This window comes from Rana temporaria, chromosome 4 (assembly GCF_905171775.1).
Source record: "Rana temporaria chromosome 4, aRanTem1.1, whole genome shotgun sequence".
Taxonomy (NCBI): Eukaryota; Metazoa; Chordata; class Amphibia; order Anura; family Ranidae; genus Rana; species Rana temporaria.
The window spans coordinates 416778-435477 of record NC_053492.1 but is presented as its reverse complement, the minus strand read 5'-3'; the positions used below and the strand labels follow the sequence as shown (position 1 = coordinate 435477).

General features: G+C 51.3%; 1 protein-coding gene across 1 annotated transcript in view; it reads right to left on the bottom strand.

The window, feature by feature from the left end:
* Positions 1–367: 367 nt before the first annotated feature.
* Positions 368–18700, bottom strand: part of LOC120935807 — a 29945-nt gene continuing 11612 nt past the window's right edge. The window contains exons 5-6 of the mRNA XM_040347868.1: positions 2597–3127; positions 368–958 (exon numbers count right to left, since the gene is read on the bottom strand). Coding sequence (XP_040203802.1) covers positions 402–958; positions 2597–3127 — 1088 coding nt within the window. The 3' untranslated portion in view covers positions 368–401. The remainder of the gene's footprint in view (positions 959–2596; positions 3128–18700) is intronic.

The window sequence follows — 18700 nt, the reverse complement described above, 5'->3', positions numbered from 1 at the left end:
TGGTCTCTCCTCTGTATCCCTCCTCCGACACACACACATTGGTCTCTCCCCTGTATCCCTCCTCCGACACACACACATTGGTCTCTCCTCTGTATCCCTCCTCCGACACACACACATTGGTCTCTCCTCTGTATCCCTCCTCCGACACACACACATTGGTCTCTCCCCTGTATCCCTCCTCCGACACACACACATTGGTCTCTCCTCTGTATCCCTCCCCCGACACACACACATTGGTCTCTCCCCTGTATCCCTCCTCCGACACACACATTGGTCTCAACATGTAATGTTGTGTAGCTGTAGTGGAATCATTAGAGTGTAAGCTCCTCTGGTGCAGTCACACACTGAAATACAGGGGTTCCAATACTTTAACTTAAAACAATACATTTATTAGAATGAAGTCAGTAAGCGTCTCGTGATTTCCCCCGACTCTTCCTTGCTGGATTGGAGGCACTGTGTGGGCGTCGTCCTCTGCCACGGCCGGGTCTGCCACGCCCAATATGGCCACTAGCTGGCATACTGGTTGGTAGGGTAGAGGACTGACCAGCAGTCCCGGGCTGGCTGTCCGACCGAGGTATGTTGCTGGCTACTTGCTGAATGATGTGAACCAGCTGCTGGAAGCCATTGTGCATGTTAGTAGAAAGGTTCCTCAGAATGACGTTTGTCTGCCTCAGCGTGGCGGTCTGGGCTTTCACGCAGGCTGAGAGATGGCGGAGCGAACGCTCTAGTGTTGTATCTGATTGGTTGGGGTCAGGATCGCTTTGTGATGGAACTGAGCTGGACTGCTGGGAGTCGCATTGGGCTTCAGAAATGTCCCCGTTTTCTTGGCTGTCCTGGTCACTAAACAAGTCATATTTCTCTGTGGAGGCCAGCGAGGTCTCCTCCGCCATGTCCTCCTTCCCCGGCGTGCTGTCCGCTTTCAGTCCGCCATCATTGAGGCTCCGCCTGATGGGAAGGGCTACGGCAAGAAGAGCAAGAGTTAGACTATGTTCATTACTAGAGGTCAACTGGAGACCAACAGGAGTGACACCAACCCCTTTGTGCCCCTTCCACTGATATCTGAATGGAGACCACCAGGAGTGACACCAATCCCTTTGTGCCCCTTCCACTGATATCTGAGAGGAGACCACCGGGAGTGACACCAACCCTTCCTTCCCCTGATATCTGAATGGAGACCACCAGGAGTGACACCAACCCTTCCTTCCCCTTCCACTGATATCTGAGAGGAGACCACCAGGAGTGACACCAACCCTTTCTTCCCCTTCCACTGATATCTGAATGGAGACCACCAGGAGTGACACCAACCCTTCCTTCCTCTTCCACTGATATCTGAATGGAGACCACCGGGAGTGACACCAACCCTTCCTTCCACTGATATCTAAAAGGAGACCAACAGCAGTGACACCAACCTCTTTGTGCCCCTTCCACTGATATCTGAGAGGAGACCACCGGGAGTGACACCAACTATTCCTTCCACTGATATCTGAATGGAGACCACCAGGAGTGACACCAACCCTTCCTTCACCTTCCACTGATATCTGAGAGGAGACCACCGGGAGTGACAGCAACCCTTCCTTCCCCTGATATCTGAGAGGAGACCCCCGGGAGTGACACCAACCCTTCCTTCCCCTTCCACTGATATCTGAGAGGAGACCACCAGGAGTGACACCAACCCTTCCTTCCCCTTCCACTGATATCTAAATGGAGACCACCAGGAGTGAAACCAACCCTTCCTTCCCCTTCCACTGATATCTGAGAGGAGACCACCGGGAGTGACACCAACCCTTTCTTCCCCTTCCACTGATATCTGAGAGGAGACCCCCAGGAGTGACACCAACCCTTCCTTCCCCTTCCACTGATATCTAAATGGAGACCACCAGGAGTGACACCAACCCTTCCTTCCCCTTCCACTGATATCTGAGAGGAGACCCCCGGGAGTGACACCAACCCTCTCTTCCTCTTCCACTGATATCTGAGAGGAGACCACCAGGAGTGACACCAATCCTTCCTTCCCCTTCCACTGATATCTGAGAGGAGACCACCAGGAGTGACACCAACCCTTCCTTCCCCTGATATCTGAGAGGAGACCACCAGGAGTGACACCAACCCTTCCTATCCCTTCCACTGATATCTGAGAGGAGACCACCGGGAGTGACACCAACCCTTCCTTCCCCGTCCACTGATATCTGAGAGGAGACCACCAGGAGTGACACCAACCCTTCCACTGATATGTGAGAGGAGACCACCAGGAGTGACACCAACCCTTCCACTGATATCTGAGAGGAGACCACCGGGAGTGACACCAACCCTTCTTTCCCCGTCCACTGATATCTGAGAGGAGACCACCAGGAGTGACACCAACCCTTCCACTGATATGCGAGAGGAGACCACCAGGAGTGACACCAACCCTTCCACTGATATCTGAGAGGAGACCACCGGGAGTGACTCCAACCCTTCCTTCCCCTTCCACTGATATCTGAGAGGAGACCACCGGGAGTGACTCCTACCCCCTCTTCCCCTACCCCTGCTTTAATATCTATGAGGAGACCACCAGGAGAGACTCGAACATTGATATCTGAGGGGGTTTCTCTCTCACCTTCACATGGGGTCAGTGTGTGGGCGGAGTCTTCCTCCTCGCTCATCGCCGGGGAGTCCACCTCTTCGTTCAGGCTGAGGGCCATCTTGCTGGACATGAGGCTCAGCATGTGCTTCTCGTAGGGCCAGAAGAAGACGTTGACTTGCTTGCCACCTCTCTGCTTGGCCAGTTTCTCCTTCACCTTCTTCTTGATGTCGGAGTATCTCTTCTTACACTGAGCCACGGTGCGGGTGTGGTGGGAGACGCTGTTCACCGCCGCCACAATGTCCCTCCAGATCTCCTTCTTCTCCGCCGCCGAGGTTCCCGTTATCAGTCTGCCCAGAATCTTCTCGTAATTCTCAGAGATCTTCCTCACCAGGACGTTGTTCTCCCGATCGCTGAACTTCACGTTCCTCAGCCGCTCCCGTTCCAGGAACCGCGCTGTTTCTCCGCGGGTCGGGCGGGACAGAACTGTCCCCGGGTGCCTGCGCCGCCGGTCGGCGATAAAACGGTTTGATGGGGCCACGTACGCCAGGATCCCAGAGGACGCTCCTGTAGGAGATACATAGAGAAATGTTAGGACATGGCATGGCATTTTTACATGCGATTAGTGCCGGCGGCTATACCCGCTAGCAGTAATCATTGTGTTCCCTGCGCTCTCCGCTGGCAGAACACAACCGCGCTGCGGAAAGGAATTCCCCCATCAATACAGCCAGTCATTCATACCGGAAGGAAGCAATATCTTTTCCATCTCCATCAAGTTCTTTTACCTTGTTACGGAGGTCTTTTGACAGTTCTTTTCTTCTCCAGAATGTCTGTATATATATATGATGTAGATACATGTCCAGTCTATAGCTCTATTATACAGAATGCGGTCACTCTATGGGGCAGTAATACCTCCAGTACACATCACTCACCCGGCTTGGTCCCGGACAGAAGGGTGCGGTCTCGGGGCAGCGGGGGTCCCCACCTGGACACCATATCCCCCAAATTTTCCCGCTTCTTAATAACAATGATTGAACAGTACTGACTGGCATAGTCAATGTGACGGACTTTTATGCAAATATCAAATATGCTTCAGTCTAATTCTCTCCCTGCTAGTTTAATGCTGTGTGTTAGATGAAAAGGTGATTTCATGTGTGATTCATCTCTCTGTGAAGACTGTTAATATGATAAATAAGGCTAGCTTTTGAAAGGCCTTTTATTGTGTGATAACACTGTCTAAAACCTATTGATGCTCAGAGGTGTGAATAGGGGTCAAGCGGCATGCGGAGACGAAACGTCTGCCTAGGAAACTCAGTGTGTGAAGGTGGTTTGTTTGATGCCATTAATTAAGGAATGTGCAGTGATTAGACATGATAATTGTGACGAGATCCTTGCTCGCCCAGGTCCTGCTCTCCCGACACTCCTCTGCTACCAGTGAGTCAGCTTGCAGATTGCAACGTCTGATGGTCCAGTCATCCAAGGTTCCGGGATCCGAATTACAGCTATGTGCCATTCAGATCCATTAAGAACAAACACCAGGCAGGCTGTATGTAAGTTCAAGCAGGACTCTTTATTTCAAGTACACAGCACACTTTTATACAGAATTTTGGAACATCCCACTCCCAACAACCGCTTTCCTATTGGTCAATTGTAAAGTATATCCAGTCTTCACTCAAGTCCCCCTTGACCATGCAAATGAGGACTTGAAATTGTCAACAGGGATTGGTCCAATAGCTTGGATAGAAAGACTTGTGTATTGAGACAGAAGCCCCAGGGGGTAATCAATGTACACAATAACCCGGTTCTAGCTAGACGGACTGACTCCGACACCCGCTCTTAACCTGCAGAACACAATAAAAGGTATTTCGCAAGCTGGTTCCACTTAGCATTTCAAAAGCCTTGCATTGAATGTCCCTCTCCTGTGTAACAGATGTCAAGTAGAAACACTTTAATATCTCAAGGTCCATGACATTACTTCCCCTGGGAAACAGTCCAACAGCCGCAGTGGGACCCAAACGGGTCAACTCGAGGATGTTGGAAAAATAGTCTTAAAGTTCCAGGACTGTCTGCTGGGATGACCCATCTGCCTTCCTGTTTTGAGGTCCTGGCCCATAATCGGACGGCAAGAGGCTCACATTCAGTCCTCTCCAAAAGCCCCTGTCCCGGCTAGGTCTGTCACACATCACCCCCTTTGGCAGGAGACTAACACTGGGAGAGACCCCAATTCCGGTACCCCCCCAGTACCCCAGATAACTTGTCCCAAACAGAGCATTACTCACCCAGCCAATCTCTGCCTCTTTCAGAGAACACGCCTGCCGCTGGGGAGAGGCCTGGACTGGCCCTTCTCCCTGGAGTCCTTTCAGCCGCTGGAGAGAAGACAGGGTGGCTGGGCTCAGTTCATCATGCCGTTGGTAATCTGGGCCAACTGGCCACCATTCCTGGGGTATACCAGTGGAGACTGCAGTCCCATCCACTGATGCTAGGTAAAAATCCCCCAGTGCTTGCAAAGCAAAGCCGACATCCTCCTGTCTCAGTGCCGCACCATGTTCTGGGGTTGTGTCCATGGAGATCGGAGTCCCATCCACTACCACAGGAACCCCCTCTCCTGTTAGTTGAGAGCAGAGGCCTGGGGCACTCTGCTCTGTTGCCAGCTCTTCCGCTGGGTTGCTGTGAGTGGAGACCACAGTCCCATCCACCGATATCCGCTCAAGCTGTAGTGGGGTGCAGCCGCCAGTAGCATCCTGTCCTGCTGCCAGTGATTCAGCTGGGAGTACGAGCTTTACCACCTCAGCTTGTTGCTGGGGAGGGGGCCAACCGCCCCGGCTCCCTGGAACTCCACAGTTGGTCCCAGTACTGGGCAGAGATGGCTAGCATTCTGCCCTGTTGCCAGCACTTCTGCTGGGGGTGCATAATCCATAACATCCTCTGAACAGTCCATACATTCTGTAATCTGTGGCTGGGGAGTGATTGCCATCTTCTCACCCTGAGCCTCCGGAACTGCCACGGGGGTGGGGCAGAGGTCTTGATCCCTCTGTCCGGTGACCAGCGCTTCAGCTGGGGAAGTTCCTTGTAACTCCACAAATACTGTACTTGGTGCTGGGCAGAGCACAGTGAAGTTTGGCCCTGATACCAGCTCTTCTGTTGGAGGCTCCCCAGGTTGTTCTTCCTCAGCAGAAAAGTCTATCAAATCCCCTGTCTCTACAACTGGTGTCTGGGGATAGAGGTTCACCATCTCCTGTCCATGGAACCCAGAAGATGCTATGGGTACTGAGCAGAGGTTAGCAGAGCTCGGCCGTGCGGTCAGCACTTCAGCTTTGGGAATGGCAAGCTCCCGATTTTCCACTGCTGATTCATCAGCCAGGATTTCATCACTGTCAGCTGATATTTCCTCATAGTCCCAGGTAAAGGGAACCTCACCCTGCTGCTGAGCGGAGTCTAGCAGCTGTTTGTAGGTGATTTCCAGTTCCCATTCTTGAGCGGCCAGGAATTCCAAATCTTCCTGTAACCAGTGCACTTCCGGGACATTCAGTCTTCGCTCTCTGTGCTCCATTATTTCCTCCCAACGCCACTCCCGATCGCTCCCAAAGTTGGGATCCCTGGACATCCTCCAATACAACAATCCCAGGCCATCATAGTCAAAGCCTTCCGTGGGGCTGTCATCCGCTGACCACGGGCACTCTTGGACTACATACCACCGGAGGGCTCTGTAGCTCTCGTCCAACCGCATCTCTTCCCGGATCAGCCTGCTTAACTCTGCTGTCCACTCCTGCTTTGGTTGTTCCCCCAATAACAGCATCCGTACTTCATACTGTGACCAGTACCTTACATGGATGGAGGGGAGAGCTTTTCCCTGGTGTCGCTGCTCGCGGGCTAGCGCTTCTTTCCAGAGTTCGCAGCGGATCGAATCAGACCATCCAAGCAGGACCTCCTCTGATACTGGTCCTCTGCGCTGTATCTGCTTCTCTCGCAACCTCCTTCTGAATTCCTCTTCCATGGTTACTGATATCTGTACCTCTCCTCTTCTTTCATTTGGTGCTGCTTCTTTAGGCGTTGTCACCGATCGCCGTATTTCTGCAATTCTCAGCTCCTGTTGCCGCTCTCGTTCTCTCTGTTGTCGCTCTCGTTCTCTCTCATCCTGCCGCTGGAGGTCTCTAATGGTATTCTGTATGGCGGTCTCTGATGGGTTCGCACCATATAATGCCAACCGCTGTTGAACTCGCTGCTGGAACAAGTCTTCAACTGACCGGGGTCCTGCATCACCATCCCTCTGATCCATCTCGGCTAGCGCAATGATCAGGGTGGCCTTGTTCTTCCCACCGGTCCCTCCACGGCTCTCAAGCAAGTCTTTTAGCATGGTTCTCCTCCAGGCTGCATAGCTGGTCATTCATGGTGGTGGTTTGGAGTTGTCCCAGTAACTGGAGAGCAAATCCCACCGCTGCCAACCAATGTGACGAGATCCTTGCTCGCCCAGGTCCTGCTCTCCCGACACTCCTCTGCTACCAGTGAGTCAGCTTGCAGATTGCAACGTCTGATGGTCCAGTCATCCAAGGTTCCGGGATCCGAATTACAGCTATGTGCCATTCAGATCCATTAAGAACAAACACCAGGCAGGCTGTATGTAAGTTCAAGCAGGACTCTTTATTTCAAGTACACAGCACACTTTTATACAGAATTTTGGAACATCCCACTCCCAACAACCGCTTTCCTATTGGTCAATTGTAAAGTATATCCAGTCTTCACTCAAGTCCCCCTTAACCATGCAAATGAGGACTTGAAATTGTCAACAGGGATTGGTCCAATAGCTTGGATAGAAAGACTTGTGTATTGAGACAGAAGCCCCAGGGGGTAATCAATGTACACAATAACCCGGTTCTAGCTAGACGGCCTGACTCCGACACCCGCTCTTAACCTGCAGAACACAATAAAAGGTATTTCGCAAGCTGGTTCCACTTAGCATTTCAAAAGCCTTGCATTGAATGTCCCTCTCCTGTGTAACAGATGTCAAGTAGAAACACTTTAATATCTCAAGGTCCATGACAATAATTATAGGCCAGTGCTGACCTGTCTAGAATGTTGTAGTAATTAGCCTTAGGCCCCATACACACGATAGAATCCATCCTCTGAAAAATCCCAGCGAATGGGTTTCAGCGGATAGATCCTATGGTGTGTACACTCCAGCGGATCTGTTTCCGCGGATATTTATACCCTGGGATGGATTTCCAGCGGATAAATATTTGATGACATGCTATTAAATCTATCCGCTGGAATCCATCCCAACGGATGGATCCGCTGGTCTGTACAGACTCACCGGATCCATCCGTCCGAAGGGATCCCCCGCATGCGTCGTAATGATTCGACGCATGCGTGGAATTCCTTCTATGACAGCGTCGCGCACGTCGCCGCGTCATAATCGCGGCGACGGCGCGACACGTCATCGCCAGAGGATTTCGGCGCGGATTTCGATTCGATGGCGAGTACACTCCATCGCATGGAAATCCGCGCAAATCCTCGAGAGGATTTATCCGCGGATACGGTCCGCTGGACCGTATCCGCGGATAAATCCTCTCGTGTGTATGGGGCCTAAGTGTGTGATTAGGGGGGTGGAGATCTCATTGTTGCTTTAATGCCTGGTACTGTATATAAAGCTGAGAAGAAACCATTAACGTGTCTCTTGTTCCAGCAGTAAGCGTGACCCATGTGTGGCTTATTGGGGCGATTCCAGGAATATTCCTCCTCGTGGAATATTGGGATGATTTTCTTTATGGGGAGAAGGGAAGACTTTGACGGGGATATCTTCCACTACCGTCACAACTGGTTGGCAGCAGTGGGATTTTCCCTTCTACTCTCCGTTACACCCGGATTCCAAGCAGACACTGGAAGAACTACTGGAAGTTCGTGGAAGGATTGCTAGCAACAAAACCAAGCGGGTCATCATAGCAGAATTAATGGAGATAGACCAGGAGGACGGGATTGCAGCAACGCCAGCAGTACAAGAGATGGAGACACCAGTGATTCAGGAGGAGGAATCACCAGCCAACAAAGTAATGAGAGAGAAGCTAGCATGGTTCGGTCCGAACCCAATGGCGGATGTGGTGCTGAAAGTGATGGACCTGTTAGCAAAGGCAGAACTACAGAAGGATAAACAAATAAGGGACGCAGAGCTACAGTTAAGACTGGCAGCAGTCCAACAAGCAGCCGCACATTCTCCAAACAGTGAGTACAGCACAGCAGACGCAAGGAAGATTCCGTTTAGCGCTTTTAAAGCTTTTGATGAAAAGGACTGTGAGATTGATAACTACCTGGCAGATTTTGAGCGACAATGTAACCTGCACCGAATAGCTAGAGGAGAGTGGGTTGCAATATTGTCAGGCAAAGCTTCTGATGCTTTTTCGGACTGTGCCAGATCAGGATATCCATAGCTACGCCCGGGTTAAAGAAGTGCTCCTGGCTCGTTATGCAGTAACCCCAGAGTCCCACCGACAGAAGTTCAGGGACTCACGCAAAACCACGGAAGACTCTTACGCGGAATGGGCATGCCAGTTGTCCCTGTCGGCCTCTAACTGGGTTAACAGCAGCCAGGCCACCACCGCAGAGGACATTTTGTAACTAATGCTCCTGGAGCAATTTTACAATCACATCCAGACGGACGTCAAGGATTGGGTGAGAGATTGCAGGCCCATGACTCTACCAGAGGCCGCGAAGTTGGCGGATGAATATGCGGATACTCGCAAGACAAACCAGGTCACACCACGGGTACAACCTCCACGACCAACGGCCCCCCCTTACACCCACCAGCCGCTAGATACCAACCTCCTAACAGACCGGGGACATCTAGCCCTCGCTATCCACGCCAGGAGGACAACGAACAACGCTGCTTCCGGTGCAAACAGTTGGGTCACTTCAAGCAGAATTGCCCCATGAAGGACAACACCAGGTCAAATTGGTCTCAACCTGGGTACCGCCCACCAGCAGCAGCCCATTGTGTAGACTCGGCTTGGGATCTCCAGGAGCTGGGTCAGGAAGAACCATTGGACACCATTTACGAAGTCCTCACGGTACAATCTGTTATTACGGACAACAGGGAACACCATTGTCAGCTGGTCATGGGCGCCAGCCCTGAGCCGGAGGGGCCTTGGAGGGAGCTGGGCAGAAAGAGGCACCGCCGGCTACCCCCCAAGAAGAAGAGGTCCTGGAAGCCGTATAACAAGCTGACCTGGGAGGAGAAGAAGCGACTGGAGGAGAGGGAGTCGCAGCGGGCGTCCCAGATGCGGGCCGAGATGTTCGCCAAGGGCCCACCGGTGGCCCCTTACACCACCACCCAGTTCCTGATGATGAAGGACCACGTGGAGAGCCTGCAGGACATGAGCAAGCAGGATCTGATCCGTGAGTACATAGAGCTGGAAGAGTGCATAAGCCGCATGGAGGAGGAGAACAACCACCTGAGGTCACAGCGGGCTGACCCCCCCCCCCCCCCAGGCTCCATGAACTGGAGATGGAGCTGGAGAAGTACAAAGAGGAGAACCGGCGGCTGCGGAGGGAGCAGGGGGTGGCTGACCCCCCCCCGGACTCTGAGCACCAGTGCTACAGCATTTCAACAAATATAACTTTTTCTTTTTATGAATCTCCTGTGATTGTCACTTCAGAGCCCTAACCTGCCCCTCCCATAGCGGGACACCTAGACGGCGGCGCACAGACCCATTCGCCGTCTTCACACTGACTTCTGGTGACTCTGCAGATCGCACAAAGACTTGGGGACTGACCGCCGTGTGATCTGACGACTCAGTGGCATACCTAAGTCGGAAGCTGTTGCCAAGGGGGGTCAGTTACGCCCCCATTAAAAAGAGTGTTTGGCCTTGGTATGGGCACTCAAAAAACTCACACCTTACCTTTATGGCCGGGCTTTCACTCTCATCACCGATCACAACCCCTTGGTGTGGCTTAACCGGGTTTCAGGGGACAACGCCCGTTTGCTACGCTGGAGCTTGGTGTCAGGGAAGGTTCCCCCTGCTGGTGTTACTGCTATGTTATCCTTGGGCTGCAGTACTGGCGTCCACCAGCGGGGCGTTCTTGGCAGTATGGAGAATACAGCCCTTCCTGCGTTCAGGTGTGACCTGAATGCAATCAGCACGCCTCTATAAATACCCGGCGTGTGTAATCACTCCTCGCCCTGGTATCGTCATACCTCCTGGACCTGAGCTTGTATTTGACCTTGATTTCTGGACCTGATCCTGATCCTTGATTCCTGCCTGGACTTGTCCTCCCTGTGTCCTGATTCCTGTCCCCATCCTTACCCATCTACTGACCTCCCATGTGTATGACCTCGGCTTGGCTCGTTTATGAATACGGTATTCCCCTTTATTTGTACATACTGTTTGTCGTTTTATTGTGCACTGGTGGTTCACACATTTGTAAATAAACACCTTTTATTTCACTACTCACCTTGTTTGGTTCCTCTGTGCGGTCACACAGTCTGATCTACCAGCATTCCTGACAGTATACCAGGGCCATCCCTTGATCAGACGTGATTGCTTTGAGGAATCATACTGGTGTAGTGTGTGGCTCTAAACATGGATTTCAATGAAATCATTTACTATTCTCTGCTGGCAGAGGAGGATGAGGAATATTGTCGCCAGGTTTTTGAGGGATGGACAAGTGACCAGCTGATGGAAGCCATCCGATCAGCCCATTCCCTGGTGGATCAGGGTTATATGTCTTATGATGATGTTCAGGCATTAATTCAATTGTGTGTAAAGCCAGCTCTGTCATTTATTCCTGATGGCAGTGACGATTTCTCTCCCCCCTTCAGTCGTGACCAAGTTGAGTCCCTGATATGGTTATTAGAGGATGATCCAGTTTCTTTTGATGAACATTATTCTTCTTGTCCCCAGCAGAAGTTGTCTGAATGCATTAGTTCAGTGCAGTCTCTGATTGGACAGGGTGTGTGTGAACCTGCTTTTGTTCAGCCTGTGCTGCAGGCATGGTCAGATCTCCTGATTTCAGCCAAACCACTACATTCCAGCCCTGCCATTAACCACCTACCTTCCCAAGGATCCATCTGTCCATCACCTATGGCAACCCCAGCCCAGAAAATTCCGCATCCTACCAAATATTACTACCCAGTTTTTACTAATTGTACCTATCCTGCCTTTAATCCACCTGTTTCCAGCCCTGCCATTAACCACTCACCTTCCCAAAGATCCATCTGTCCATCACCAATGGCAACCCCAGTCTCTGCTCAGTATACACTGCTTCCCACCAGATACCAATATCCAGTCTTTGCTCCCTGTACCTATCCTGCATACAACCCACCTGTCTCTTCTCAGCCGCCTACTAACCCACAAAAACTTCCTCCAGCTACTGTTCCCTCTACTCTGCCATATCCCAATCCTCCTTTCCAGTCCGCTGCACCCCTTACCTACAGAGCTTCTGTGGCTAAGCCCAAGAAAAAACGAAAGTTTTTCCCAACCAAGATCATCCTGCCAGTAACCCAACCTGTCTCCACACCAACCAACCTGCTCCAGTCTGCTTGCATGCCAGCTGAACCTGATTCTGCCAAACCTCTACCTGCTATGCGGCCAGTTTGCCAGCCTGAAGTTCCTGTGCCAGTTTGCCAGCCTGAAGTTCCTGTGCCAGTTTGCCATCCTGAAGTTCCTGTGCCAGTTTGCCATCCTGAAGTTCCTGTGCCAGTTTGCCATCCTGAAGTTCCTGTGCCAGTTTGCCATCCTGAAGTTGCTGTGCCAGTTTGCCATCCTGAAGTTGCTGTGCCAGTTTGCCATCCTGAAGTTGCTGTGCCAGTTTGCCAGCCTGAAGTTGCTGTGCCAGTTTGCCAGCCTGAAGTTTCAGTGCCATCTGCCCTGCCTGTTTCAGTGCCATCTGCCCTGCCTGTTTCAGTGCCATCTGCCCTGCCTGTTTCAGTGCCATCTGCCCTGCCTGTTTCAGTGCCATCCGCCCTGCCTGTTTCAGTGCCATCCGCTGCCCAGTCTGAGGTGTCCCTGCCCGCTGCCCAGCGCGACGACCCGGAGTTTGCTGCCCAGCGCGACGACCCGGAGCTTGCTGCCCAGCTCGACGACCCGGAGCCTGCTGCCCAGCTCGACACCCCGGAGCCTGCTGCCCAGCTCGACGTCCCGGAGCCTGCTGCCCAGCTCGACGTCCCGGAGCCTGCTGCCCAGCTCGACGTCCCGGAGCCTGCTGCCCAGCTCGACGACCCGGAGCCTGCTGCCCAGCTCGACGACCCGGAGCCTGCTGCCCAGCTCGACGACCCGGAGCCTGCTGCCCAGCTCGACGACCCGGAGCCTGCTGCCCAGCTCGACGACCCGGAGTCTGCTGCCCAGCTTGATTTGCCCCTATCTGCATCCGAGCTTGATGTACTTTTTGCCCAACTTAAGATTTCTGTACCCGCTGCCCAGCTTGAGCTGCACTTTGCCCTGTTAAAAGTCATGGACTTTCATCCGGCCCAACCTGATGTGACTTTATCTGCTGCCCAGCTTGACACCACGGACTTTCCCCAGCAACATCTAATTGGAGCGTCCGGAGGCCGCTCCTTTGGGGGGGGGGGGGTACTGTCAGGGAAGGTTCCCCCCGCTGGTGTTACTGCTATGTTATCCTTATCCAGTACTGGCGTCCACCAGCGGGGCGTTCTTGGCAGTATGGAGCATACAGCCCTTCCTGCGTTCAGGTGTGACCTGAATGCAATCAGCACGCCTCTATAAATACCCGGCGTGTGTAATCACTCCTCGCCCTTGTATCCTCTTACCTCCTGGACCTGAGCTTGTATTTGACCTTGATTTCTGGACCTGATCCTGATCCTTGATTCCTGCCTGGACTTGTCCTCCCTGTGTCCTGATTCCTGTCCCCATCCTTACCCATCTACTGACCTCCCATGTGTATGACCTTGGCTTGGCTCGTTTATGAATACGGTATTCCCCTTTATTTGTACATACTGTTTGTCGTTTTATTGTGCACTGGTGGTTCACACATTTGTAAATAAACACCTTTTATTTCACTACTCACCTTGTTTGGTTCCTCTGTGCGGTCACACAGTCTGATCTACCAGCATTCCTGACACTTGGCCTTACAGCCCTTTGACTTTACGATTCATTATCGCCCAGGCAAGCAAAACGGGAATGCTGATGGATTGTCACGCCAAACGGAGTTAACCTCGGACTAAAAGCTCTGAACCCGTCTGTGATGGACTTTTTACCTATATGCTTCAGGTTAATCCTCCCTGCTTGTTTAAGGCTGTTAATTGTAGTTACTCTTCTGCAGCTAGCCCTGTTTCAAATGTTAATTGTTTTAGCCCTGTGTTTACTGGTTACTGTGATTAGATAAGTGGCTTGTGTTAATTATGCTGATTGCTTCATTGTGATAATTATCTCTCTATATGCGGTGCCGACCCGGCTAGCTACTGAGTAGTTCAAAGAAATATCTTTATTTCAAAGGAGCTGTATTGAAGACCCCCCACTGTGTGAGGGGGGGCGGAGATTTGTCATTGTAACAGTTGTGATCACATATAAGCTCTGGTCTTACCATTAAAACTCTGTCTTGTTCCAGCAGTAAGCTGGTCTCATGTGTGGCTTTCTGGGCGATTCCAGGGATATCCCTCCTCGTGGAATATTGGGGTGATTGTCGTTATGGGAAGAAGGGAACGTTGACGGGGATATCATACCGATACCGTCACAATTGGTTGGTAGCAGTGGGATTTTTCCCTTCTATTCCCCTTTACACCCGGATTCCAAGCAGACACTGGAAGAACTACTGGAAGTTCGTGGAAGGATTGCTAGCAACAAAACCAAGCGGGTCATCATAGCAGAATCAATGGAGCTAGACCAGGAGGACGGGATTGCAGCAACGCCAGCAGTACAAGAGATGGAGACACCAGTGATTCAGGAGGAGGAATCGCCAGCCAACAAGCTAATGAGAGAGAAGCTAGCGTGGTTCGGCCCGAACCCAACGCCAGATGTGGTACTGAAAGTGATGGACATGTTAGTAAACGCAGAGCTACAGAAGGCTAAACAAATAAGGGACGCAGAACTACAGAAGGATAAAGAAATAAGAGACGCAGAACTACAGAAGGATAAACAAATAAGGGACGCAGAGCTACAGGAGGCTAAAGAAATAAGGGACGCAGAACTACAGAAGGATAAACAAATAAGAGACGCAGAACTACAGGAGGCTAAAGAAATAAGGGACGCAGAACTACAGAAGGATAAACAAATAAGGGACGCAGAGCTACAGTTAAAACTGGCAGCAGTCCAACAAGCAGCCACACCTTCTACGAACAGTGAGTACAGCACAGCAGACGCAAGGAAGATTCCGTTTAGCGCTTTTAAAGCTTTTGATGAAAAGGACTGTGAGATTGATAACTTCCTGGCGGATTTTGAGCGACAATGTAACCTGCACCGAATAGCTAGAGGAGACTGGGTTGCAATATTGTCAGGCAAACTGTCAGGCAAAGCTTCTGATGCGTTCCGGACCGTGCCAGATCAGGATATCCATAGCTACGCCCGGGTTAAAGAAGTGCTCCTGGCTCGCTATGCAGTAACCCCAGAGTCCCACCGACAGAAGTTCAGGGACTCACGCAAAACCACGAAAGACTCTTACGCAGAATGGGCATGCCAGCTGTCCCTGTCGGCCTCTAACTGGGTTAACAGCAGCCAGGCCACCACCGCAGAGGACATTTTGCAACTAATGCTCCTGGAGCAATTTTACAATCACATCCAGACGGACGTCAAGGATTGGGTGAGAGATCGCAGGCCCATGACTCTACCAGAGGCCGCGAAGTTGGCGGATGAATATGCGGATACTCGCAAGACAAACCAGGTCACACCACGGGTACAACCCCCACAACCAACAGCGCCCTCACACCCACCAGCCGCTAGATACCAACCGCCTAACAGACCGATGACATATAGCCCTCGCTACCCACGCCAGGAGGACAACGAACAACGCTGCTTCCGGTGCAAACAGTTGGGTCACTTCAAGCAGAATTGCCCCATGAATGACAACACCAGGTCAAATTGGTCTCAACCTGGGTACCGCCCACCAGCAGCAGCCCATTGTGTAGACTCGGCTTGGGATCCCCAGGAGCTGGGTCAGGAAGAACCATTGGGCACCCCTTACGAAGCCCTCATGGTACAATCTGTTATTACGGACAACAGGGAACACCATTGTCAGCTGGTCATGGGCGACAGCCATGAGCCGGAGGGGCCTTGGAGGGAGCTGGGCAGAAAGAGGCACCGCCAGCTAACCTCCAAGAAGAAGAGGTCCTGGAAGTCATATAACCAGCGGACCTGGGAGGAGAAGAAGCGACTGGAGGAGAGGGAGTCACAGCGGGCATCCCAGATGCAGGCCGAGATGTTCGCCAAGGGCCCACCGGTGGCCCCTTACACCCCCACCCAGTTCCTGATGATGAAGGACCACGTGGAGAGCCTGCAGGACATGAGCAAGCAGGATCTGATCCGTGAGTACATGGAGCTGGAGGAGTGCATAAGCCGCATGGAGGAGGAGAACAACCACCTGAGGTCACAGCGGGCTGACCCCCCCAGGCTCCATGAACTGGAGATGGAGCTGGAGAAGCTCAAAGAGGAGAACCGGCGGCTGCGGAGGGAGCAGGGGGTGGCTGACCTTATGGGGCTCTGAGTCCCCTCTCCCCCCCCCCCCCCCGGACTCTGAGCACCAGTGCTACAGCACTTCAACAAATATAACTTTTTCTTTTTATGAATCTCCTGTGATTGTCACTTCAGAGCCATAACCTGCCCCTCCCATAGCGGGACACCTAGATGGCGGCGCACAGACCCATTCGCCATCTTCACACTGACTTCTGGTGACTCTGCAGATCGCACAAAGACTTGGGGACTGACCGGCGTGTGATCTGACGACCCGGTGGCATACCTGAGTCGGGAGCAGTTGTCAAGGGAGGTCAGTCATGCCAAACGGAGTTAACCTCGGACTAAAAGCTCTGAACCCGTCAACCCTACTGGACCAGGGAAGGTCCAACCGGGTTTGCCGGAGCAGGGAGAAGAAGGGGGGCCATTGTGATGGACTTTTTACCTATATGCTTCAGGTTAATCCTCCCTGCTTGTTTAAGGCTGTTAATTGTAGTTACTCTTCTGCAGCTAGCCCTGTTTCAAATGTTAATTGTTTTAGCCCTGTGTTTACTGGTTACTGTGATTAGATAAGTGGCTTGTGTTAATTATGCTGATTGCTTCATTGTGATAATTATCTCTCTATATGCGGTGCCGACCCGGCTAGCTACTGAGTAGTTCAAAGAAATATCTTTATTTCAAAGGAGCTGTATTGAAGACCCCCCACTGTGTGAGGGGGGGCGGAGATTTGTCATTGTAACAGTTGTGATCACATATAAGCTCTGGTCTTACCATTAAAACTCTGTCTTGTTCCAGCAGTAAGCTGGTCTCATGTGTGGCTTTCTGGGCGATTCCAGGGATATCCCTCCTCGTGGAATATTGGGGTGATTGTCGTTATGGGAAGAAGGGAACGTTGACGGGGATATCATACCGATACCGTCACACCGTCAACCCTACTGGACCAGGAAAGGTCCAACCGAGTTGCCGGAGCAGGGAGAAAAAGGGGGGCCACTGTGATGGACTTTTATGCAAATATCAAATATGCTTCAGTCTAATTCTCTCCCTGCTGGTTTAATGCTGTGTGTTAGATGAAAAGGTGATTTCATGTGTGACTCATCTCTCTGTGAAGACTATTAACCACTTAAGGACCGCCTCCTGCACATATACGTTGGCAGAATGGCACAGCTGGGCACAAGCACGTATATATACGTCCTGTACTTGTACCCAGCCGTGGGTCGCGGGCGCGCTCCCGCAACCCGGTCCGAAGCTCCGGGACCGCGGGTCCCGCGGACCCGATCGCCGATCGGTCCCCGGAGCTGAAGAACGGGGAGAGCCGTGTGTAAACACGGCTTCCCCGTGCTTCACTGTGGCGGCGTATCGATCGCGTCATTCCCTTTATAGGGAAGACACGATCGATGACGTCATTCCTACAGCCACACCCCCAAACAGTTGTAAACACATACTAGGTGCACCCTAACTCCTACAGCGCCCCCTGTGGTTAACTCCCAAACTGCAACTGTCATTTTCACAATAAAGAATGCAATTTAAATGCATTTTTTGCTGTGAAAATGACAATGGTCCCAAAAATGTGTCAAAATTGTCCGAAGTGTCCGCCATAATGTCGCAGTCACGAAAAAAATCGCTGATCGCCGCCAATAGTAGTAAAAAAAAAATGCAATAAAACTATCCCCTATTTTGTAAACGCTATAAATTTTGCGCAAACCAACCGATAAACGATTATTGCGATTTTTTTTTACCAGAAATATGTAGAAGAATACGTATCGGAAAAAAAAATGTATATATGTTTTTGGGGGATATTTATTACAGCAAAAAGTAAAAAATATTGCATTTTTTTCAAAATTGTCGCTCTATTTTTGTTTATAGCGCAAAAAATAAAAACCGCCGAGGTGATCAAATACCACCAAAAGAAAGCTCTATTTGTGGGGAAAAAGGACGCCAATTTTGTTTGGGAGCCACGTCGCACGACCGCGCAATTGTCTGTTAAAACAACGCAGTCCCGAACTGTAAAAACACCTTGGGTCTTTAGCCAACATATTGGTCCGGGGCTTAAGTGGTTAATATGTTAAATAAGGCTAGCTTTTGAAAGGCCTTTAATTGTGTGATAACACTGTCTAAAACCTATTGATGCTCAGAGGTGTTAATAGGTGTCAAGCGGCATGCGGAGACGAAACGTCTGCCTAGGAAACTCAGTGTGTGAAGGTGGTTTGTTGTTATGCTGTTTAAGGAATGTGCAGTGATTAGACATGATAATTGTCGGTCGGTGCCGACCTGTCTAGAATGTTTTAGTAATTAGCCTTAGTGTGTGATTGGGGGGGGGTGGAGATTTCATTGTTGCTTTAATGTCTGGGACTGTATAAAAAGCTGAGAAGAAAACCATTAAAGTGTCTCTTGTTCCAGCAGTAAGCGTGACCCATGTGTGGCTTATTGGGGCGATTCCAGGAATATTCCTCCTCGTGGAATATTGGGGTGATTTTCTTTATGGGGAGAAGGGAAGACTTTGACGGGGATATCATTCTAATACCGTCACAGTCAAGGT